We start from the raw sequence: 22,941 nt of genomic DNA, 5'->3' as shown, positions 1-22,941 counted from the left end.
CCTCTGCTTGGGCACCAAACTAACCTCCTAATGGACTACATAAAAATGCAACTCTAATAACTCTGCTCCCCGCTGAAAATTCAGCAAAAGCTTCCCACTGCCGTCAGGATAAATTCTAAGCTCCTTCCCTGGCGGATGGACCTGCAACCCCTGCCTCTTGCCACTGAGCCCCTGGCTTCTCCATCTAGCCCAGCCTTCCTCTGCTCCTGGAACTTGGCTGAGCCCTGGCCTCCCAGCCTTTGCAGTTAGACCCCTCGAATGGAAAACCTCTTCTACCTCGTCCCCCTAACTCGTCAGCTCAAACGTTGTATGCTAAGGGAAACTGCCCCGATCAGCTCCAGGGGGCTCCCCATCCCTTTCACGCCCTCCCATCGCCCCCCAGCACCTCGCATACATGACGTTTTGCACACTGTGATGTCCACTTCTTCCATCACACCGGCAGTTCCGTGAGGTCAAGGTAACCGATGGGAGTTCTCCATCGGACAGAGAGCCCTGGGCAAGGCAGGGCTGGAGGCCCTTCTCTTCCTCCATCCTCCTCCCTGACAGAGGCAAGGATGTCATGAAGCCTCAGCTTGGGACCATGAACTGGAGGCCCAGGGGCCACCACCCCCACCTCCCCTCCACTGGGAGCCTGCTCACCTCAATACATCCTTACTCCACCCTCCATGCAAGGCAGAGGGAGAGGCTCCTCATTCAGAAGAAATTGTTTCTTCCTCCTCTCGTTGCCATGGAGACCACGATCCTTCACACCGTGCTGAGGGAGGGGGGCCGAAAACTCCAAGCAGGGAGGACTCGAAAAGTCACCCCCTCCATCCTGATACTTGATGAGGCTGGGCAATCTAAGGTTAAGAATTCAGGTTTCAAGGTCAGTGCTCCAGGGTTGAAGTTCCAGCTCCGACTCTGGTCCGTCTTGGGCAAGACACCTCACCCTCCCGAATCGGTTCTGTCATCAGGAATGGGAGTAAAAATAGCACCTGCTTCATAGCTTTGCTGTGAGGATTAAGGAACACTAAAGAAAGGAAACGCGCTTAAAGCTATTGTATCTATTGCATTCCTGCCCCTGCTGTAAGTGCCAGGCACTGGACAGGTACAGATGGACAATGGCAACAAGACAATCTATTTGGAGATAATTTGTTTCTAAGCATGGCATCTTCAGTGAGACTTTCCCACTAAACGTTCAACTTAGTTTCTAGAAAAATAACTCTTCTTTCCCCCTCATATTTCATTGGTAGAGGACATGAATTAAATTCCCTAATTACAATAACGAACTCAGCAAGTGTACAAGATGTGTGGGAACCAGCACTTCCGACGCCTGGGAAACAACTCGACTAGGGGATGAGGTTGAACAGGCGCAACAAAATGGCATTTTTCAAACCGCAGCTCACCACTCTCAGTGAGCCATTGTAAAGGAAGTAGGCTGTCATCAGCATTTTGAAAAATAAAATAGGAAATAAAATATAAAAGCACCTCACACATAGTCAAGTATCATTTTAGGAAACTCTTCAGTTACACAAGTGTGTGTGCTGGGGGCGGGGCTGTCTCACGATGGGTCCTGGGCCCCCAAACATGATGTTCCTTGTGCGAGAACCCCGCTTTCTAACCCCACTTCTAAATGGCGGCTTTTTGAGCCGGTTTGGATGCTAAAGGGAGGGAGAGGTACTCAACTGGATGGAGGGGAGGGTCCTTGGGACGGGGTGGGCGGCGTACGTATAGGAGGTGGAGAGGCGCACCCCGTCCCCTGGTGCAGGATGGGTTTTCCTGGAGGTTAGCGTGGGTGGCAAGTTTGAGGAACAGAGGGGCAGTGCCTTGTCTCAGGAAGGCAGAGGGTCACGAGGGAAGTTTGAAACAAAACTTCCACAGGAACCCAGGGCTCCGAGCTCCCCGCCCAGGCTCTTTGTGACAAAACCGCTGAAACCTCCAAGGGGATCGGAGGGACCGCTAGGAGCCCGGGACCCCGCCTCCGCCCCGCCCAGTCAGACCTACTGGAACCCTTTGTAGTTAAGGAGGGGACCCAGCAGCCCCAGGCCGAGTGTCAGGAGGTGGCGCGGGAGGCTGGATCTGCGCGGAACAAGGATTCTGCAGGCAGCGCGGGCGGGACCCTCAAATACAAAGGGTCTCTCAGCCCTGCGGAGGTCAGGAGGGATGAAAGGGGACCGCCGGGCCAATCCGATAGCAAGATTCACAGCCGCGAGCTCAGGAGCCAATCGGACCCCCGGAGCAGCAGCGAGGCGGGTACGGAGCCAATCATCTGTGAGGAAAGGGCGAAGGGGCGGATCCGCGTGGAGTTTCAAATCGGATGGGTGGGCGAGGAGCAGCTGTGCTCAGCGTCGGGTCAGCGTTGGACGCTGCTGCGTGAGTACCGGCCAGGCGTGGTGGGGCTTCTGTTCAGAAGGGACAGGGAGGGGGGTGGGGAGACACTAGTTAGGACGGGCTCGGCACATGGGGCTTCTAGGTATAGGCAAGTGGAAATCAGGGTGTCTGGTCAGCCCAGCGGAGCGCGTTGGGTCCGAACGAGCTCGTGAAGAGCCCCTAGTCCTGATCTGGGCCAAGTGCTGAGGCTCGGCGACAGCGGGTCCTGACATCCTCCCTCCCCGCGTGCGGCAGATAAAGGAAAGGGGCAGGGATGAAATGACAGCTGTTTCAGATACTTGCAGCTGGAGATGCCTTTGCTCACAAGCCTTGTTCAGCCTCTGCGGTCTTCTGGGCCTCGCTGAGCCCTCCCTCTCCAGGAGGCATGCTCCTTACTGCACTTGCAGTTGCCAAGTGCCCCACCCCATGGCCTTCCATCCCATCTCTTCCCCTGGGTCCCAGGGTCTCTGTGGAGCCTGGGAATGAGATGGGGGCGTTGCTTTGCTGACCTCCCCTTTGATCTCCTCCCCAGGGTCTGCTGGGCAGGACAGACTCTCGGCCAGGCAGATGTCTTCTCGGTGGCCAAGCGTGGGGGTCTCCATGCGTCGGAGATCTCTCCAGAACCAGGAGCAGCTGGAGGAGAGCGAGGTCCTACAGCCTGCAGTCAGCCACCCGGATACCTCCAGTGGGGCCTTGGGATCCCTCTGTAGACAGTTCCAAAGGAGGCTGCCCCTGAGAGCAGTCAGCCTCAACCTTGGGGCAGGCCCCTCCTGGAAACGCCTGGAAACTCCAGAACCAGGGCAGCAGGGCCTCCAGGCTGCAGCTCGCTCAGCTAAGAACGCCTTGGGTGCCATGTCTCAGGTAAAGCTGACCCTGTCCAGGTATGGAGGGCTTCCTAGAGGCTGGACAATGGCTGCCTCCAAGAATAGAGACACCGAGAATACAGGGACTTGGACTTGCTCCTCGCTGTGTCCCCACACTCCCAATAGTTCCTGGCACATAGTAGGTGCTCAACAAATAGCTGAACGAGTGAATGAAAACGGTGTTATGGAGCAAACAGAGCCTCACAAGACAAGACACTAGAGCTCTATTGCGATAGAAAATGGCAAGCAAATGGTGGGGGAAACAGCAAAAAGAATTGTAGTCAGTAAAGGCTTCCCGGAGGAGGTGACTGCAATAGAATTCACCCAGGAAAGGGGGAGGAGGAGTGTACAAGGCAGGTGAAATAGGCTAGGGTTGAGAGAGAGCATGATGCTGAAGAGAACGTTCAGGAACTCAGTCTGGATATGGCTGGAGGACAGAGAGCAAGATGGAATATTACATGGCGAGGGGGACCAGCATGCTGAGTATGTTTAGATGTTCGCAGGAGCGACAGGGAGCCAGTGGGAAGAATTTTCAACAGAGTGGGAATGGGGTCCGGTTAGCGTGTCAGAACTTGTTCTTTAGCTACTTGATGGAAAGCGGGTGAGAAGCAGACTCACTCCCAAAGGGGGCCTGGTGGCCGGGCCATGCAGAGGAGTGAACAACTTCAGAACTTCTCAGAAGGTAGATTTGAGAGGATCTGGCATCCAGTGAGACATGTGCCCAGGAAGATGCCACAGGTATTGCGGGTGACATGTGCCTGGGCCTTCCAAGTGGGTGTATCTCCAAGCCGGGGGCCGGCCGTGTGGGGAGGTGTCATCCAGGAAGGCGAGGAGCTGTGAGTGTGGACACGGGGCGGGGGGGCATCTCCCTGGGGTCTAACCGGGAATCTGAAGGTGCGGGAGAGGGAGGCTGTTTCTGGACCCTTTGCGAAATCTCTGAGCCTAAGGCCGGTCCTTGAAAATGATGTCTGGGCAGCAAGGGGGAGGGTGGATTTGAGCAGGGCAGATCAAGGCAGGGAGAGCGATCAGGTCACAGTATCCTGGGGGCAGACGTGGTCTCTGGGCCTCCCCTTTGAGTCTGGGTCAGTCCGTGTCCTGAAAGAGGGTTTAAACTTAGACCAAGCAGACACCCCCCAGCCAGGGCGTTCCTACGGCGACCACGCACTCCTCCTGGGGGGCTCTGGGCTGGGTCCCTGCTGTGGCCCCTTTCACATGGGCTCATCTACATCCCTCACCCTGAGACTAACAGCTTCCTGGACGTGTCGGACCAGCCCGGGGACACTAGGGAATCTCTGCCTTGGCTTGTCCTTGCTGATGGTGCTGTGTACCTGTCACAGAGATTCCAGGAGTCCTGCCACAGCGGCACTAAGTGGCTGGTGGAAACCCAGGTGAAGGCCAGGAGGAGGAAGAGAGGGGCCCAAAAGGGCAGTAGTCCCCTGGCTCGCAGCCTGAGCCAGAGGAGCAGCCAGCTGTCCGGGGCCGCCCCTGCCTGCTCCACCCTGGGACCCTGGGACCCTCGGGCCGTCCCTCGGCGGCGGTCCAGGAGAGAGGCCGCCTTCCGGAGCCCCTATTCCTCGGCAGAGCCCCTCTGCTCCCCCAGGTAAGTGGGGTGCTGATTCGCACTGGGGCTCCCTGGAGCCAGGACCACCTTAAGCTGAGTCACACCCGGGGCTCTGGCCCAGCTCTGCGTCCCGAGAGGGGTGGACCTGGGGAGGCCTTTCAAGGCCTTAGCTTCCCATCTGCAAAGGAAGGGGTGAGCTTGACTCTGAGAGAATCACAGTCCCCGGGCTCCTCTAAGCCCAGATGCGAGTTGTGACGCCATCGGAGGGCTGAGGCTCAGTCTCAAGTGGAGAACAGAAGGCCTCACCTGTCCACAAGATCACCTGCTCTTGACCTTGTCTAATGGTCCTTGATCCAGGTGCTCTCTGCCAGCTGCTCCCAGCTGCTCTGATGTCACTTCCTGGAGTGGGGGTCTGCGGTGACGCATTTCCAGCCCACGCCGGTCATCTGCTGGGCCTATACACCAGGCCCCAGTGCCGGGAGGAAAGGGGTTCCTGCCATGGGTTTCCAACCAGTGACTGACACACTTTTCCTTCTGTTCAGTGAGTCTGACAGTGATCTAGAGCCTGTGGGGGCAGGGATCCAGCATCTCCAGAAACTCTCCCAAGAGCTGGAAGAGGCCATCGTGGCTGAGGAGAGGTGAGCTGGCATGTGGTGCTTCCAAGTGACGTGGCCAGGAGGCCCCCCCCTTGAGCCAGGCCTTTTTTTTTAGGCAGGCCTACGGTTCTGGCTCTGCCTTGCTATGTGACCCAATCACCCCTCTCCCTCTCTGAGCCTCTGTCTCCTCATCTGCAACATGCATGGGTCTTTTCCTTGATGAGAGACCTAGATTGGGAGGGTGGTTGAGGACACACCTGGATGTGTGTGGCCCCCGGGCCTTGGGCCCCCACATTTGTCCATCACACGGGGCTGGGTACCTGGTTCCTGAAAGACTGGCCCGTCCTCCACCACCCCCGTGGCTCCTGTCTGCCCTGCCCGCCCGCGGAACTGGGCAAAGCCACACGTTTGCTGTGAAGTGCCTGGTCTGCCTGCTTAGGAGCCCGTCCTGGGGGCAGGGCCCGGGCCTGGAGCTGCCCTAACTGGGGGCCGTTTGTACGAGGCCGTGATGGGCTCTGAGTTGGGGCCCTGCCGGTGGCTCTGGCTACATGCTGGGTGGGCCATGTCCCCACCACTATGCCCAGTCTGGTCCCGTCTGGCTCAGGGCTGGGGGTGGGGGTCCCCAGAGCCTGCAGCACCCAATGGCGTCTGTCCCTCCCACTTTCTCACCTCTAGTGGCGACATGACTGTTTCTCTCATTCGTGACTGAGGACGGTGCCCTTCAGGTAAGCACCTTTCTCCATGTCGTCCTCCTCCCGGCCCCCGCATAAGCACGTAGGTATACTCAGAAGCATGTGAAAGAGCTGAGTCTTTTCTGGGAAAAAACCACAGAGCACAGGCCCCGCAGAGCAGGAAGCCAGCAAGTCTTCCAACCTGCTCGGAGCCAGAGCGTGGACCTCACTGAGCGCATCGCCGACAGCGCACGCGGGGGCCCCAAGCACCGCATGCACCTTTGCGGGGGGGTGGGGGGGAGGTAGAGGCTGTGGTGCCCCCACTTTCCCCTCCTTGAGCACTGTGCGGGGCACGAGGGAGCTCTTTCTTGTGGGAAACGAGCCACCTGTGACCACCACACCCTCACACCCAGGATCCGCGCCTCCCGTGAGCTCCTGGAGGACCCAGGAGCCAGCAGTACCTCTGGGCTGCTGCAAACGAGGACCTGACTCACAGAGGCCCAGGTGGAGGCTGCTCAGGCTGCCACCCGACCCGCCAGTGACAACCCATCACATTCTGCGACAGGCAGGGGGTATCCTTCATTCTTCTCCCCTTTGGGCTTAGAAACTCATCCCACACATGACCCTTCCGTCACCTCACTGTAACATGAGGTGCGGGCTCCAGGTCATCCCTGAGAGCCCTGAGCTGCCTATGTTCCCAGGGATGGGGTCTGCAAAGAACCAGTCCCCTGTGTCACCAGTGCCAGGACTTGCCGGAGCCCAGCGTCTGGCCCTGCTTCCCACACCAGAGCCCCAGAAGAAGGAAGGAGAGATTTCCAGGCTAGGAGACCCGGGGCCCACGGGTACCTATTTACATTCAGGCACACGGCAGACAGGGTGGGTAGCCCCACTCAGTAGCAATTTCTGCCCTTGGTCAATTATTTAAGAGAGAAACCCGTGTATGACTTTCCTAGATAACAGTGCTTTTTCATAATAAAGACTCTCCTTCTGTATTTGACTCCTCTTGTCACCGTCACCCCCCCCCCCCCTGCACTACTCTGGGCACCGGGTCTGTGGTCTGGGGCCTGGCTCTGTCTCCCTCTCCCGCCCCCACTCCCAGCCAGCCTGCCCGCAGCTCAGAGAACAGGAGCAACGCAAGAGAAAGGCTTCTCAGCTTAGTGCGGAGCAAAGCACATTTTAAAGGCAAATAGGGTTTTTATTTAAGTGACAACGTTTGAGAGAGTTAAAAACCAGCTCACATCAAAATCAAGACCAATTGTAAAAATCTTTGAACTCCGTAATGCTGTTTTTTGTCTTGTTAGAAATCTGCTATTTTACATTTTCTTTTCTAACGGATTTTGTACAAGGCCGCCATGAGAAAGAATAAACCTTTTTCACCACAGAACCAGCCACCACGAATAGTACTGAGAGTGACACACTTCGGGACAGTCAGACAGACGAGGTCAGACGGGCTGCCACCACTGAGGAAACAAACAGAAAAGGACAGCGGGGTCCGCGGGTGGGCGTCCCTACGAGCGAGCCGCCCTTCTGTCCCACCCCTCCTTGGTGTCACCTGCCTCTCCTTGTGCCCTGGAGGGTGGGGTCAACTCCTGATTTTTTGTTTGTTTGTTTTCTTCCCAACCACCCTGTTGGTTTTTTCAGCAAAGGAACAAGGACCCAGGCCGGGCCTCCCTGCTTGGACTTAACCCTACTTGGGATTTTTAAGAAGGTTCCCCCAAGCCCGAGGGGGAGGGGGAGGGGAGGTGTTGTTTGGCTGTGCCAACGAGAATGGGTTTCCAGAGCACTTGGCACCCAGAACCCCCCCCCCCCCCGGGGGGATTCGGCAGGAAAGTTGATTATTTAAGGCGGGGTCAAGCCGCAGGCTCCGCAGGCAGGGCGCCCCTCCCGGGCGGGGCTGCCCCTGGGCTGGGTGGGAGTGTCCCTGCCAAACCGCGGGCACCGCTCAGGACCCATTTCCACCTGCCTCGGGTGGGGCGGGGGAAGTAGTCCTTTAATAATTCGCGCTGTGATTTGTCTGCGGGACACTTCCGAGGTGCAGGTCTGGGCTCCCAAGTGGTAAAAGTACAGTTTAGAAAACCATGAGATCCTGCCTCCCCTCTTTCAAAGGGCCCACCCCTCCCCCAGTCATGTCTGGAAGACTGGGGTGCAAATGCGTTTTTCTTCGGGCCAGCCCCCAGACCAGAGGGCCATTCATCCAAATGCATGAAAGAGTCTTACTCTTTTTTTTTTTTTTTAAATATATCTGCTGCGGAGCCTAAGAGAGGAGTGAAGATCATTAGAAAAATGCCACAAGGCCAGAAGAGCAGGCCCTGGCTACAGATGCACCCTGAACCCCCAAAAGGGTGAAGTTAGGGGGAGGCAGCAGGTGGGCCCTCTGTTGGCACAGCCATCGGATTGGGAAGAACAAACATGCCACACAAGAAACAAGGAGCTTTGGAGCGGGAAGATCTGTTCTCCAGCTCCTGGGGAGCAGGCACGCCGGGAGCTGGAAGGAGTCTCTAGAAAACAGCCAGAATGAGGGTCACAGAACTGCTCGAGGAGAGGCGGCGACACCCCCTCCAGAGAACAACACAAGTTGGGTCTTTGTTTTTTTCCAACTTAATTGGACGGACAAAGTCAAAGGAACCACTAGCAGAGAAAGTGCATGTTGGTTACAGAGTTGCCGTGAAAGCAGTACTGAAACAAGTTGCGTCTGATCACTGTATAGAACCCCACGTACACACAATCACACCCACCCACCCGAGCTCCCAGGGCGCTGTGTTCACATACCTCACTATACCTTCCGCATCTCAGGTGCCAGGCGTCAGAGCCCCAGTCCGGAGCTCCAGAAGGGAAGGGGTGAGGGCCCCAGCTCTGACCACCTCCCAACCCCAGAACACTGCTCCTCCAGACTCCAAATTCCCCAGGGTCTCTGCATGCTCTCTTGCTCCCAGCTTGGGGTTCTCAGAAAGGGCAGAGGGACTCTAACAGCAGGAGTATCTCATGCGAGTTATTTCATCACTTGAGAGTAATATATCAGTGGCTCCTGCAAAAAGGAGATGGAGTTTCAGAGACCCAAACTTGAGTCCACCCAAGTTCAAATCAGGTCTAGTTCAGAAAGGAGGGAAAAGGTTGGTGTTGAGGGGCTGTGCCCTGCCAACTGGTGCCAGATGGAGAGCCCAACAGAGGAAATGTTTAAGGACGGATGGCCCTGTTGGGAACCGCCAGGAGGCAGGACCAGAGAGGAAGCTGAGGGTGACCCGCCCTCCCCAACAGATGTGCCAGTAGCTCTGAGCTCAGGTGCAGATGCGGCGCTGGGAGTGGAGCTGGAGCTGGCAGACAGGTCAGGCGCATGTGGCAGGAGCTGGCAGGCTGGAGAAGACACAGTTCTAGTAGAGAGCAGGGGTGGGGGCTAGACACCCCCCCTTCTCTCCCCTCCACCCCCGCCAGCCCCAGCAGGGCCCCGAGTTTGCGCTGTAATTCGCAATAGCAGTGCCAGCCGCCCCCACCAGCAGCCGCCATCGGGTAGGACATTGGCCACATGGGAGCTGCTAGAGGTAGACAGTGAGCAGAAGCAACACTGAGCTGACACAGGTGCCTGCTGTAGATCCAGACATCTGGGCTCTGGGGCAGCCCACCCCTGACACAAAGCCCCTGCTGAAAAAGCTGGACCGGCCTCAGTGACAGCCCTGGGAGCACAGAGATGGCCGGGGCAGCCCAACTCCATGGGGGTAGGTCTGGGCCCGGGGTGGAGGAAGAGCAGGAAACCAATGCCCAGGCCAGGGGGCTCAGCAGCAGGAAGGCCTGGGCAGAATTTGGGGGCCCCAGGAGAGCCAAACCCTTCCTACCTCAAGGGACAACCCAAGATGAGGTTATGGGCACCAAGCCAAGCTGAGTGGCAGGGGGACGGGACGAGAACACAACAGTTTGAGCCAAAATGACATGAAAGCCCAGAGCACTGCGGTCTCAGCTGTAGGACTTCCAGGAGCCAAAGGGAGAAATCACTCTGAGCAGAGCTGGGGCGGGGGATGGGGTGGGGATGTCTCTGTCCCTGGGACACTAGGTTTGGGCATCAGTGCAAAGCAAACCCCTCCATGGAGCCGGGACCCCTTTCCAGCCACCCCCACACAAAGGGGCTGCCTTGGAAGTGGTGGGGCAATTGAGGCACCCTCCTGGGCCCCACCCCAGAGCCCCCCTCGCAGTCTGCGGGGAAGGGATAGATCCCTGGGCACTCTGAGGGGCGCTTAGGCCTGAAAAGCCTCAGAGGGCAGAAGTGCAGGACAGCCTAGGAGTCCAAACACTCAGCAATCTCAGCTGGGGAGACCCTTTCCGATTATGGAAAGAAGGCCAGGCCCAGAGAGGGCAAGCCCAGCTAGGCCAGAGCCCAAGGCCACAGCCTCACAGGGGAGGGCACCAGGCAGGACTCTGGGAAGAGAAATGACTGTCCTTGAGGGCCGCGGGAGAGAGGCGAGGATACTGAGGGCAAGAAACGGGGGACCATGGACAGCTGCGGGAGGACAGGCCGTCAGCACCAGACCCCGCCTCCCAAGGGCCCTGGACAGGCAACTCAGACACAGGATGAGGCCCGGGGACATCCGCTCACTCCCAGAAAGTGGCCACTTCGCCACAGGAAAGCCAGGCCCAAGATGGTGACTCAGGATGCCACAGGGAGGGCGGACCCAAATGCCACTCGCCCCTCCAGCAGACAGCCAAGAAGCTGTGCCTGCCGGCGGCTGTTGATTCCTGGTCTGGGGGCTTCTCCCCTTAGGGCCTGATGGCATGGCCACGGACACCTGGAGAACTCAGAAAGATGGTCGACTCTGTCCACACTCCAGCTCCGGGCAGGCCTGCCCCCAGGGTCACACAAACATCAACCCTGACTGGGGCTTGCTTTGCAGGCGTGGGGGAGCAGCGGCGGCTGCACTGAGACCCCTGGATCTCATCCCCTCACAGCCCGCGGGAGCCCCCACGGCCGGGCAGGGTCCCTCCCCCCAGCTGATCGGACACTGCTGGACAGACACGGGAGGGAAAAAGCAGGAAAAGGCCTGTGTCTGCCGGGGAGAAGGCAGCCTCTCCCGTTCCACAGGCAGCCCGGGGGCGCGCCCCCTGCTCTGCGCACAGCCTGGCCCTCAGGGCACCGACTCGAACTTGGGGGGCCCGCGTGCCCAGCTGAGCGCAGGCAGGGGCCGCTCGTGGTCCTTGTCAGACTCGGGCTGGCTCTGGGCCCGCTCGGGCTTGGGGTTGGCGGGCGGGTCGGGCTGCTGCACCGACATGGTCCGGCGCAGGTGGTTGCGCTTCCGCAGGAACTCGGGCTGCGCGTGGAGGCCGAAGCTGCCCTTGCGCAGGATCATGCGCGAGCTGTTCTTCTTGGGGCGCGAGCGGTGGCCGGCCTCCAGCGCGGCCAAGTGCGCGGCGTAGCCCTCGCTCAGGAACTGCGGAGGGGACAGGCGTCAGGCCAGCGGGCGCGGGATGGTCTGGCCTCTGCCCCACGCCCATGCCCCAGCATCACCTTTCCTTGGAACACTCCGCTTCTCCGGGACACGGGGAGCTCATTACCACACAAAGGTTCTCCACCCGTCTGTGGACAACTGAGCGCTTCCATCTGTTCCCTGAGTCACACCAGAGTTTTCTGGACTCCTGACGGGGTGAACCTCTCATCCTTGTTACCTTCACTAAAATTCCCCAAATGTTCAGTCTCTCCCCTCCTCCAGCTTCTAGGGCAGGGAACCTCATTGTTCTCTGGCCCCCACAGCTGCCCTTTCTTGCCAGTCCTTCCCACTGGGGCCGCAGAACCTTGCTACTCAAAGCGTGGGCGGTGGACCAGCAGCACCAGCAGGGCCTGGACCCTTGTTAGGCAGAATCTCAGGCTTAGAAATCTGAATCTGCATTTACCCAAGGTCCCCCTTGCCTCGGGTGGTCTGTGTGCACAGCAGCATTGAGAAGACCTGCCCTAAGGATCCTCTGACTCCGAGGTCCCAACATCCCTGGCCCTCCCCGCTGCTGGTCACTCTCCGGCACCTCCCACTCAACGTGGCCCACGGAGCTCATCACCTTCCCTTCAATGACCGCCTTCTCACACCAGTAATGGCACCATCCACCTGGCTGCCCAGGCCAGAAACCGGACGCCATCCTTGACTTTCTTTCCCCCCGCCCGCAGGTCCGGTTATTCATTACCAAATCCATCCTGCCTTAGAAGTGCCCCTTGGACCTGTCACCCCTCTGCCTTGCCACCACCCGGCCACTGCTTCCCTCCCCTTCCACTGATCTGCCTTTGGCTGGCAGTCTGCAGGATCTCTCTGAGTCACAGACTCACTCCAGGGATGTGGAGTCCCAACCTGGGAAAACACGCAGGCCACCGGGAGGCACGGCCCCTCCTGCTCCCTCCCACATCGCACTCAGCCAGGCTGAGTCACTGGCAGTTCCCAGAATATACATGTCCTCTGCCACCTCCTGACCTTTGCTTCTGCTGCTGCCTCAGTCACAAATGCTCCTCCAGCCTCAGGCCCTTCCTGGACAATTCCTCCAAAACTCCCCAAATCCCTCCAAACTTTGTCCCCAAGCTTGGTGCTAAACAGACTCCTCTCTGGGGCCCCACAAGGCTCCGTCCTCCCTGTCATTCATTCTGGCTCTTGCCACACTGCACTGTCATCACCTGCTAATTTTTCCATCCTCCCACCCCAGACTGGATGATATGACATCTGATTCCACCACAGGTCTCCCCTGCACCCAGTGCAGGGCCTGGCCCAAAGATGGTCCCCAGCGGTGTTTGTTAAATGAATGAATGAGCAAATGAAGGAAGGAACAAACAAATGACCGAATGAACAAGGAAGGGAATAAACCGCCTCCTCTGCTCTCCCCCTTTTGCTCACCCCACCCCCTTCCTTCCCAACCCTCAGCCCCACCTCCACCCACCTGGCACTGGGTTTGGTACTTCTTGGTGGGCCGTCCCACAATGAAGATCTGGGAGGGTGGCAGGCCCAGCACACTGTACACTGAGATGTCCTTCGTGGAGCCATAGGCCGCGCTGATTTTGATGAAGCACTGAAACAGAGGGCGGCTCATGGGGAGGAGCGGCTGACTCCCACAAAGGAATCCTAGACCCCTCCCCAGGAACACTGCTGGAGGGCCCTCTATCTGCACCCCGACAGACTCCAAGTCCTGTGTCCACCCTGCATCAGGAACTGCCCCCTGCAGGGGCCTCCTTCCCGGCCTGCCCCCTGTACCATGGGCCTGTAAGTCACCACCCCGCGTGAGGAGCGCTATCCACGGGTTAGGGACGATGGGGCAAAGTGCTCCTTTGTGGACAGGAAACGAAGCTCCGAGTTGACGCAGCCCAGGGCCAGGACCAGAGGCCAGTTCTGTCTGGCCTCTGACCCCTAAGTCTGGGCCATCCACACGTCACCAGTGGCTGGTCATTGGGTCCCAGCCTGGTCCTGGCAGGCCCGGAAGCTTCATCCCAATTCAGAGAACTGCCCAAGCTCCTTCTTGCACCAGTGTCACTTCTGTGTCCTCACCCCCACCCTTGGCTGGCTGAACACGCCCCCCGCCCCCCCGCCGCCGCCACGGAGGTGCTCACCACCCAGCCGCTCCTCACTCTGAACCCCTCGTCAATGCCATCTTCTGTGTCCCCCCCCACCCTCCTCGGCCCCCAAGTTCACTGGAGGCTGGGGTCCTAAGTCAGAGCTTCCCTTCCTCCCAAGTCCCACCACCGCTGGGACAACTTCTGCCCATGTGGATAACCCACCCACCACCTCTGCCTCTCAGCTTTCTCAAGGTCAGTGGCCGCCCCTCCCAGATGGAACCCAGAAAGCAACCCCCCCCCGCCCCGCCTGACTCTGAATGTCCTCATCCCCGCACTGAGCGCCGCCCCCTCCCAGCCTCACCAGATGCAGAGACAAGAGTTTAGACGTTGGGGTCAGGAGATAAAGGAGGAAAGTGTGCCTCTGAGATCCCGGGCGCGTCCCTAAGCCTCACCTTTCCTTTCTCATCCATCAGTGGGCATCATAATGCAAACTCTTATATTTAGAAAGGATAAGCAATGAGGTCCTGCTGTGCGGCACAGGGAATTAGTGCGGTAGAACATGACAGAAGATAATATGAGAAAAAGAAGGTGTATATATATGCATAACTGAGTCAGTTTTCTGTACAGCAGAAATTGAGAGAACACTGTAAATCAACTACAGTACATTTTTTTTCTTCTTCTTCTCATTATTTTTTTTGCTTTTTAGGGCCTCACCCTTGGCATACGGAAGTTCCCAGGCTAGGGGTCGAATCGGAGCTACAGCCACCAGCCTATGCCACAGCCACAGCAATGCCAGATCCAAGCCGCATCTGCAACCTACACCACAGCTCACAGCAACGCCGGACCCTTAACCCACTGAGCGAGGCCAGGGATCAAACCCGAAACCTCGTGGTTCCTTAGATTCATTTCCGCTGCGCCCCAATGGGAACTCCAAAAAATTTTTTTAAATAATAGCACACACCTCGCTGAGCTACAAAAGGACCAGTGAGATGCATGGGAATGTGCTTTGCAAACTGGGCATCATCGGCTTGGACAAATGGGAGGATATGGGGTCAAAGGAGGAGGCTCCCCCCCAGGTTGAAGAAGGGGGAGTGTGAGGGGGAGGCTGGTGGAGGACGCACCCCTCCCCAGTACCCCAGGGCCCTGGACACTCACCTCCTGCACGAGGTTGCGCAGGAAGATGGCCTTCTGCCGCAGCGGGTCGTGCACCAGCCCGTCCGAGAAGAAGATCATGCCCTGTGGGAAGTTGTGCTGGGACAGCCATGACACCACCCGCTGCTTCTGCATGTCCGGCCGCCCCGTGATGTAGAGGATCATGTAGCCGAGGTCCTGCCAGTGCCTGGCGAGACGGCATTGCAGGGTCCAGCCCGTGCCAGCCACCTGCTGCCCAGCAGCCCACCCCACCTGCTGCCCCCCCACCCAGCCAAGAAGCTTGAGGGGCTGTTCCAAGGAATGCTAGGGGACCCAAGAGGGACCCCAAAGTGCACACCCCCAGCCGAGCCCTGTGAGTCCTGGCCATCTCCCCTGATGGCCCACAAACACCAGCCACATGCCCACAGCCCACCTGGTCCCCCCACCCTGGTCCCCTCTACTCAGGTCCCCTCCTTCTTGATGCCGCAGTTGACACTCAAGTTTCTGGAGCCAGAAACAAGTCCCTTGGATTCCTCCCTTCCCCCTCCTCCCTCCTCCAATCAGTGAGCCTTTGATTCTCACAGCAGGATCTTCCCTCCACTCTTTCACTTTAACTCCACTTCGTAGCCTTAGTTCAGGCCCCACCACTCTCCCGGGAGCCCCTTTCCCTCCAGCCCCCCACTGCAATCCAGCCTGGGCCCTGCAACCTCAGGCAGGGTCCTGAATTCCTCAGGCTTTCAGTTTCCCCATCTGTAAGGTGAGGAGACCAACAGCTACTACTTAGGGTTGTCCCAAGAATTTCCAGGGTCTGGGATCGGTCCCGTTTGGGGGTTCTGATCACCTGGAGTCATGGAGTACAGTTTTCATGCCCATGACTTTTCTCCACCAGACTGTGGGTTTCCTCCAACTAAGAGCTCTCTCTGCATCAGGGCCCAGCACAGAGCCTGGCCCGAGCCAGCCTCGGAAAAGCATGGCGGGAGGCGAGGAGGGAGGGAGGAACTAAACGGTCCCCCTTTTGCTTTTCTATTGGCAGAATCCTTTCTCAGCCCGCTGGGCAGTGGTGGAGCCCTGGGAAGCCGTTTCCAGCCACACCCCCTGCCCTGTCCTAATCTGGCCTCCAGCATCCATCTGCCCTGAATGTGCCCCTCCTGTTCCCCACCCATGGTCTGTTCTTCTCTATCCTGGTCACCTTCTGGGCCTATCAAAATCAGTTCTGTATTTTCTTCTTTTCACCTTTCTGCATATGCTTATCTTTGTATGATGGCAGGGAATGAAATATTCATGTACATCCATCTTTTAGGAGCTGTCTCAAATGCCGCCTCCCCCAGGAAGCCTGCTCTGCTTTCTCCAATCAGCTGTAATAGCTCCAAGCTCTCAATGAACACATCTCCCAATGCGATGGCTATGCCCTTGTGTGTGTGCTAGTGACTCTCGACAGACGGCCCCCCACTGAGCCAGGTGTCCCGTATTCAACCTTTATGTGGTCCCTTCTCCTCGAATCTGGACTCATCCTGCAAGTAGCTTATACTCAATAGAAAGCAGTGGAAAGGACACCACGACTCCCACAGGTGGGTCATAAGAAGGCTTACAGCTTCGACTTGGGTCTCTAGGAACTAGAGGAGGCCAGTCACCATGGGGGAGCCCAGCCACCGGGAACAAAGTCTGACTAGACTGAGGCCACCCAGGCCGGCCACAAGAAGCTCCCACGTGGACTGAGAGAAGCAGGGACCCCAGCCCAGGAACAAGACACATGAGTTCATCATCCACTGTGAACATTTTAAGAACCTTCAGCTTCAGGGGACTCTCAGCCCAGACTACCACCTGACTGCCACGGCTGGAGGGGCCCCCGTGAGACCCTGAGGAGAATCCAGTCAATCCACAGCACCCTGTGATAGACAGCAAAGTACTCTTAAGTCACCGAGCAGGGAACCTTCTGCCACAGCAACAGGTAATCGGAGCCCACCGATCTGAGCCTGACTGGGATCTGAATGCAAGAGGCCAGGCCTGACTGGCTGCACAGGATGCTCAGACAGCTTTAGAGTAAGTGTGAGTGTTCTGATGAGGGAGGGACGGACGGAGGGACTGAGATCTAGAAGGCGGCAGAGTGTCTCAAGGACCCTCCATAAATTACTCCTGGAGGGAAGCCAGGACGCCTGGCTCCCCGCCCAGAGACAGTGGAATTCCCGAGGACACTAGACAAACACAGTCCATCTCCCCCAGGGCTTCTGGCCCCTGCCCTGGGGGGCGGGGGACACATCCCCTGCAGGGAGGAAACACTCACCGGACAACGTCCACTGCCCCCGGCCGGACCTTGGGGTCACTTCCCATGATGGACACACTGGCCGCAAAGGAGCCGTCGATGCTAAAGACGACGCACTCCATGCCCCGGGGCAGCACCGTGAGGTAGCTCATCGCGCAGGTCTGGTCCCCCCTGAAAGGGTCAGGTGTTAGCCTAAAGCCAAGGTTAGCCTGTGGCCGGGATCCGGGCTCAGCTGGGGCCAGGCTGAGGGAGGATCTGGGCAGCATCTCCCGATGCTGTGGCTATGACCTTGTTCATTTTCCCCTCTCCCTACAGACATGGACGGGGCCCAAAAGGCAGGACCCCGAGGACCCCATCTTCTGGACCCACCGGGCTAGAAGGGTCGTGGCATTGCATGAAACTGCCAGGAGGACGTCCCTGGGGCTTACCTGACGACCATCTTCACAGGGTAGACGCCGACCCCCAGGCGCCGGGGCCGCGGCACGCTGTATGTGATCCGGCCACTGCTGTTGGTGATCTCCGTGTCCAGGTGAACCCAGCGGCCGGAGGACGGCTCTGCCATCACCAGGATGTCCACCTGCAGGCAGTGAGGGGGGCCAGGGGACTCACTGAAGGCTTGGCTTCGGGGCTGGGCCCGGGAGCTCTCTGCCCCGACAGCAGGGCTCGGGGTCCCGCCCGACGCGAGCTCCTGGCGCCCACCAGCCTCTATCTTCCCATTGCAGCCACAGTGGCTTCTTTGAGGCACCCAGGCCATCCTTCACTCCCAGCTCAGCCCCTGACCTGGGCCAGCGTCTCCCTGCTCCATGCTCGCACCTTGTGCAGCCAGGCCCTTGTCCCTTGTGCATTGTGGTACCCAGGGTTGTGGAGGGATGGCCCAGCCCCTGTACCTTCTCTCCGGTCAGAGCCACCATGTCGAGGGGCCCGTACATGAACCGCCCCACCAGGACCTGGGGGCCGTCTTCGGCAGCAATCACATCATTGGCCCGGTGGTTGGCAGTGACATTCTGGAAGGACAGGCACCAGCTCAACCTCTGCAAGGGGTCTTGATCTTGCACTTTCCTTACGTCACCTCAGGATGGGCTGGAGGGATGAGCGCCTGCCGAATCTTGCCTTCCTTCTTATTAATCCTATTAGAATTTCTGAGACGTGTCCCCATAGGACCCACAAGAGAAACAGATGCTTAGACCCTCACATGGTCTCCAAGGAGCACTGGGCTCCTGCAGACCAGCATTCTCCACTCCCTTTTTCTTTTCTTCTTCTTCTTCTTCTTTTTTTTTTTCTTTTTAGGGCCGCACCTGTGGCATATGGAGGTTCCCAGGCTAGGGGTCCAGTCAGAGCTACAACTGCCAGCCAACGCCACAGCCATAGCAATGCTGGACCCGAGCTGCATCTGTGCCCACACCACAACTTGTGGCAACACCAGATCCTTAATCCACTGAGCAAGGCCAGGGATCGAACCCGCATCCTCATGGACACTATGTTGGGTTCTTAACCAGCTGAGCCACAGCAGGGACTCCACAGTCTCCACTCTTGAGCCTCCCCAGAGCCTGGCATCCTTCTAGATTCCCGGGCTGGGAACTCGGTCACCTTTGCTTCTTCCTCCCGCACCCTGGCTCACATCCAGTCGCTGTTTACCAGCCATCTCTGCTGAGTGGGCGATTTACACGTACAAGCGTGGAGAGAACAGTGGAGGCCGGACACCCATCACAGCCATTCCAGGTCCGTTCTTCCCTTGCTGGATTCCCCTCCCCTGACCCTGCTCCAGATTATTCTGGAGCAATTCTAGACATCAGGTCATTGGTCTGTAACTCTCCCAACATCCCCATCCTTCTTCAGTCTGGTTTTAATTCATTCCACAGCCCAAAGGCATACACTAGGCCTGGTTTCAAGGTTCCCCTGATCTGGTGACCTTCCCTTTACAGAACCACCCACCTTGGTGTCTCAGCTCGCGCCCCAGTTACCTCTCGCCTGGACTCTGCTAACTGCATCTTAATGGAGCCTCTTATTCAAAAACAGACCCCAAGACAGATCCACCTTCTTCCTAAAGCACAGAGCTGTTAACCGCCAGGGCCCTTGATGTGAGGTTCAATCCCCAGCCTGGCATGCAAACCTTGCCTGGGCAACCTTTTGTGTTCCATCTCCTGCTGCTGCCCTTCTAAGCCCCACTGGTTCTTTCAGGTCAGGCTCTGGGCCTTTGCTCACACTGGCCCCCCCTACTCTCTGTGCCCCCCTGGCCCTGTGCCCCCCATATTCCAGCCCATCTACTGTGAACTGACCCAACTTCATCCTCGCCAAGAAGCACCCGTGGACTCCCCAAAGACAGTCTCAGTCTCCTCTGATTCTCACTCCTCTCATTTAATCCATCTCAAACAATTGCAGGCATTTCATCTGCGCTGGTCCCTGAGCTGGGCTCAGGAGATGCAGAGAGGAACCAGTCATGGACCCTGACCTGGAGACACTCAGTCACATGGGGGACGCAGGCCCGCTGACAAGGACACCAGCAAGGGAAGAGTTGATTCATGGAAATAAGCACATGGAAAGATGCCATGAAAAGGAATGAAGTGGAGTTCCTGTTGTGGCTCAGTAGGTTAAGAACCCGACTAGTATGCATGAGGATGTGGGTTCAACCCCTGGCCCATCTCAGTGGGTTAAGGATCCAGTGTTGCCACAAGCTGCAGCATAGGTGGCAGATGCAGCTCGGATCTGGCATTGCTGTGGCTGTGGTGTAGGCAGGCTGCTGCAGCTCCGATTCAACCCCTAGCCTGGGAACTTCCATATACCCCAGGTGTGACCATAGCAAGAAAAAACAAAAAAGGAATGAAATACTGACATAGGCCACAACAGGGATGAACCTTGAAAACATGCTCAGTGAAAGAAACCAGACACAAAGGATAACAAATTGTATGATTCCATGCTATGAAGTGTCCAGAATAGGCAAGTCTTTGGTGACAGGAAGTAGATGACTGGTTGCTTAGGGTCTGGGAGTACAAGAAGGGGGGAGGGCAGGTAGCTAAAGGGTGAGGGGTTTCTTTCGGAGGTGATGAAAATGTCCTAACATTAACGGTGATGATGGTTGCACACATCTGTGAATATACAAGGATACACTGACCACAGACAACCAGCTCCCCCATCTCACCTACTCCCCACCTCCACCTCCACTGCAACCCTGGGGGCTTCATCTGAGCATGACCAGCACGTGGGAACGCTGAGCTCTGAGGAGCAGACCAAAGCCCTTCCCTGCCGCGCGCATGCCCCGCCCCCAGGGGCAGCCCCACCTCCCCGAGGCCACAGCCGCAATTTCCAGGCGCCTCCAACGAGCACCTACCCGCAGCTTGACCTGGGTCCTCTTACGAAGCCACTTCTCGCGAGGGTTGGCGGGGCTCAGGGCCGCGGGGTCCACGCCAGCACTCTCCTTGACGTTCACGCTCTCGTAGCGCATCACCTGATCCACAGTCCAGCAGGACCCGCGTCAGCCGTCTGGCCTCCTCTCCCTCCTTCCCACAGGGTCAGGGCCCTCCAGCCTCCGGGCAGCCAGGCCCTCCCCCAGGCCTCCCCACCTCCCAGCCGGGGGACCCCGGGGAGGCGGGGAGCCCCGGGGCTGCCTCTCTGCCTACCTGTCCTTACAGCTGGGGCAGAGCGCTGTCTCCCAAACGCTCTGGCCTGGGAGGCGCCTCTGCTCTCCAAACCTAGCAGCCAAGGCGGCGGCCGTGCCCATTCCTCTGCCTTCCCCCCATCACGGTGGGCGAGCCTACCTGAGCCTGTGGAAGGTGGTCCCCTGGTCCCCGCTCACCCACCTCCTCGGGAACACTGCCGAGCAAGCTCCCCTCTCAACTCTGCACCCCTGGTTAGCCCTTTGCTGGGATCACTCTCCTCAGCCTCTAAACACGCCGTCATCGTGCCCACCCCAAAGAAACCTCTCCCCAGGCCCCCTACCACACCGCTCACATTTCCCTGTTCTCTCGGGCGGCATCGGTCCATGAAGACCTACCCGGCGCTGTGTCTCCACTTGCCCTGCCTCCTCGCCTCACTCCAGGCGGGCTTCTGACCCAGAGGCCCACTGAAGCCCTTCATGCCAAGGCCCCATGACCTCCTGTGACCTCTGTCCTGCTCAACGCAGAGGACCCTCCTGTCTGTCCCCTCAAGGGATGTCCTCTTCCATCTCCTTCCGTAGCTCCTCCTCTCCCCCCAGACATCGCCAGGCTCCTCCCTGAACGTTCTACCCACGGTAACTCCCTCCCTATGTGAAATTGTGATTTATAATAGGAAATATATACGTATTTATTTATATGTACATATATATGTACATACACACACACACACACACACACACATATATATATTTGGTGTTTGTCCAGTTTCTGGCACAAAGATCCTAAAATCCCTGGAACTTCCAAAGTGAGAGGGACCGAAGTGTCTTTGGGTATGTTAATGAGGTGACTCAAGGTGCGTCTAAGGATGGCACTGGTTGCCAGGAGAACCAACCTTGTGATTAGAGGGTTGGAATTTTCTGTCCCACCCCCCATCAACGCCACCTCCAGGGAGGGAAGAGAGGCTGGAGGTTGCATCAATCCCCAATAGCCAATGACTGAATCAGTCATGTCTATGGAATGAAGCCTCCATAAAACCCCAAAAGGAAGGGGTTGGTGAGCACATGGAGCTGTGGGGACAGTGGTGGCCTCCGAGAGGGCCCAGAAGCTCCAACTCCCTTCCCTGTATCTTGCCCTATGCATCTCTCCCATCTGGCTGTTCCTGAGTGTGATCCTTTTGTGTTTGTTTGTTTGTGCCTGCAGCAACCGAAGTTCCTGGGCCAGGGATTAGAGCTCAGCCACAGCAGTGACAACGCTGGATCCCGAACCCGCTGAGCCACCAGGGAACTCCCCTGAGTTAAATCCTTTTATAATAAACCAGTCATCTAGAAAGTAAACAGAATTCTGTGAGCTGCCCTAGCAAATTAGTTAAACCCAAGGAGAGGATCGCTGGGACCTCCAGTCTCCTGCCAGGCTGGCAGAGCCCAGGTGAGAACCTGAAGACAGACATGTGTGGGGAGGGGGGGTGAGTAGAACTGCAGGCCTGAGCCCTTAGCCTGTGGGATCTGCACTATCTCAGGTAGTTAACATCAGGATCGAGTGAAATCACAGGACGCCCAGCTGGAGTCAGACGTGCTTGGTGCCAGGGAGAACCCACCCAGTGGGGCTGGCGTGAGAAGCAGAGTAACCCACCACTGGCTTGAAACGCCATCCAAGCTCTGAGGACCCCACGTTTTGATCTCCACGCCTGACGTGTGCCTCAGGCTCCAGACCCCACTCACCTTCCTTCCCCACGTCTAACAGGCACTGCACCTTCCCAGGTCCAGATGCGAGACTCCATGATCCCGCCCCACCGCCCCCTCTCCTCAGCCCCAGGGAACGGCAGCACCACAGTTACCGGAGTGGAAACCAGGATTCACCGGACCCCTCCCTTCCCTGTCACCACATCCCAAACCCCACAGCTCCTCGGCACCTCCGCCACCGGCTCCTGAGCCCGAGCCGCCACCTCAAAGCTGGACTCCTACGCTTGCCTCTTAAGGGGCCCCGTGCTTTGCACTCTTGCCCTCCAAACAAGCTTTGGGATCTCGCCCTGGCTCAAAACCTTGCGATGGCTTCTTGCCAGACCCAGTACAAAATCCACCTCTGACCTTGGCCGTGGAGCCTACATATGGTCTGACCCCCGCCCCAGCCGCCTCCCCCGCCGCCCTGGCTGTCCCTCAGTCACTGGCTCTCTCTCCACCCTTGTTACCGATGAGCACGCTGAGACCCACAGGAGAAGAGGCACGGGTGACGCCGGTCTCCCAGTTCAAAAAGGGGCGCATTCTCCTGGGGAGGGTCTACTTGTCTAGAAAGTACCATGCCATTGGCCAGAAGCCAGCTCCTTACAAAAACCATCATCAGCCCGTGTCGCCCCCCAAGGGCTGTGCTCCAGTGCCTTCCCGATGCCCCCGGTGACCTCCCTTCTCCGTGGGAGGATGAACCC

At 57.9% G+C, this 22,941-nt stretch overlaps 2 protein-coding genes across 3 annotated transcripts in view; one reads left to right on the top strand and one right to left on the bottom strand.

The window, feature by feature from the left end:
* Positions 1 to 1,906: 1,906 nt before the first annotated feature.
* On the top strand, positions 1,907 to 7,032 carry PIMREG (PICALM interacting mitotic regulator). 2 transcript variants are annotated; one of them, XM_047757913.1, is made up of 6 exons: positions 1,908 to 2,352; positions 2,882 to 3,210; positions 4,550 to 4,812; positions 5,316 to 5,411; positions 6,045 to 6,094; positions 6,454 to 7,032. In XM_047757913.1, the coding sequence occupies exons 2-5, from the start codon at positions 2,917 to 2,919 to the stop codon at positions 6,076 to 6,078; spliced, it is 687 nt and encodes a 228-aa protein (XP_047613869.1). In that variant the 5' UTR covers positions 1,908 to 2,352; positions 2,882 to 2,916; the 3' UTR covers positions 6,079 to 6,094; positions 6,454 to 7,032. The 2 variants fall into 2 exon arrangements, with proteins under 2 accessions (XP_047613870.1, XP_047613869.1); XM_047757914.1 differs by having other exon boundaries at positions 1,907 to 2,352; positions 6,045 to 7,032.
* Positions 7,033 to 7,214: 182 nt separating this feature from the next.
* The window catches only part of PITPNM3 (PITPNM family member 3), an 88,424-nt gene continuing 72,697 nt past the window's right edge, over positions 7,215 to 22,941 (bottom strand). The window contains exons 14-20 of the mRNA XM_047757912.1: positions 20,258 to 20,374; positions 17,820 to 17,936; positions 17,361 to 17,509; positions 16,954 to 17,103; positions 14,697 to 14,880; positions 12,932 to 13,060; positions 7,215 to 11,451 (exon numbers count right to left, since the gene is read on the bottom strand). Of these exons, the coding sequence (XP_047613868.1) occupies positions 11,149 to 11,451; positions 12,932 to 13,060; positions 14,697 to 14,880; positions 16,954 to 17,103; positions 17,361 to 17,509; positions 17,820 to 17,936; positions 20,258 to 20,374 (1,149 nt within the window). The 3' untranslated portion in view covers positions 7,215 to 11,148. The remainder of the gene's footprint in view (positions 11,452 to 12,931; positions 13,061 to 14,696; positions 14,881 to 16,953; positions 17,104 to 17,360; positions 17,510 to 17,819; positions 17,937 to 20,257; positions 20,375 to 22,941) is intronic.

Source organism: Phacochoerus africanus, chromosome 14 (genome assembly GCF_016906955.1).
Source record: "Phacochoerus africanus isolate WHEZ1 chromosome 14, ROS_Pafr_v1, whole genome shotgun sequence".
Taxonomy (NCBI): domain Eukaryota; kingdom Metazoa; phylum Chordata; class Mammalia; order Artiodactyla; family Suidae; genus Phacochoerus; species Phacochoerus africanus.
This window is presented reverse-complemented; position numbering and strand designations above follow the sequence as displayed.

Bases quoted from the DNA above. Each gene is read 5' to 3' on its own strand.
- PIMREG (XM_047757914.1), top strand. From the start codon at position 2,917: ATGTCTTCTCGGTGGCCAAGCGTGGGGGTCTCCATGCGTCGGAGATCT. The intron at 4,813-5,315 runs GTAAGTGGGGTG...CCTTCTGTTCAG, and splicing joins GAGCCCCTCTGCTCCCCCAG to TGAGTCTGACAGTGATCTAG. The intron at 5,412-6,044 runs GTGAGCTGGCAT...TCTCACCTCTAG, and splicing joins GCCATCGTGGCTGAGGAGAG to TGGCGACATGACTGTTTCTC.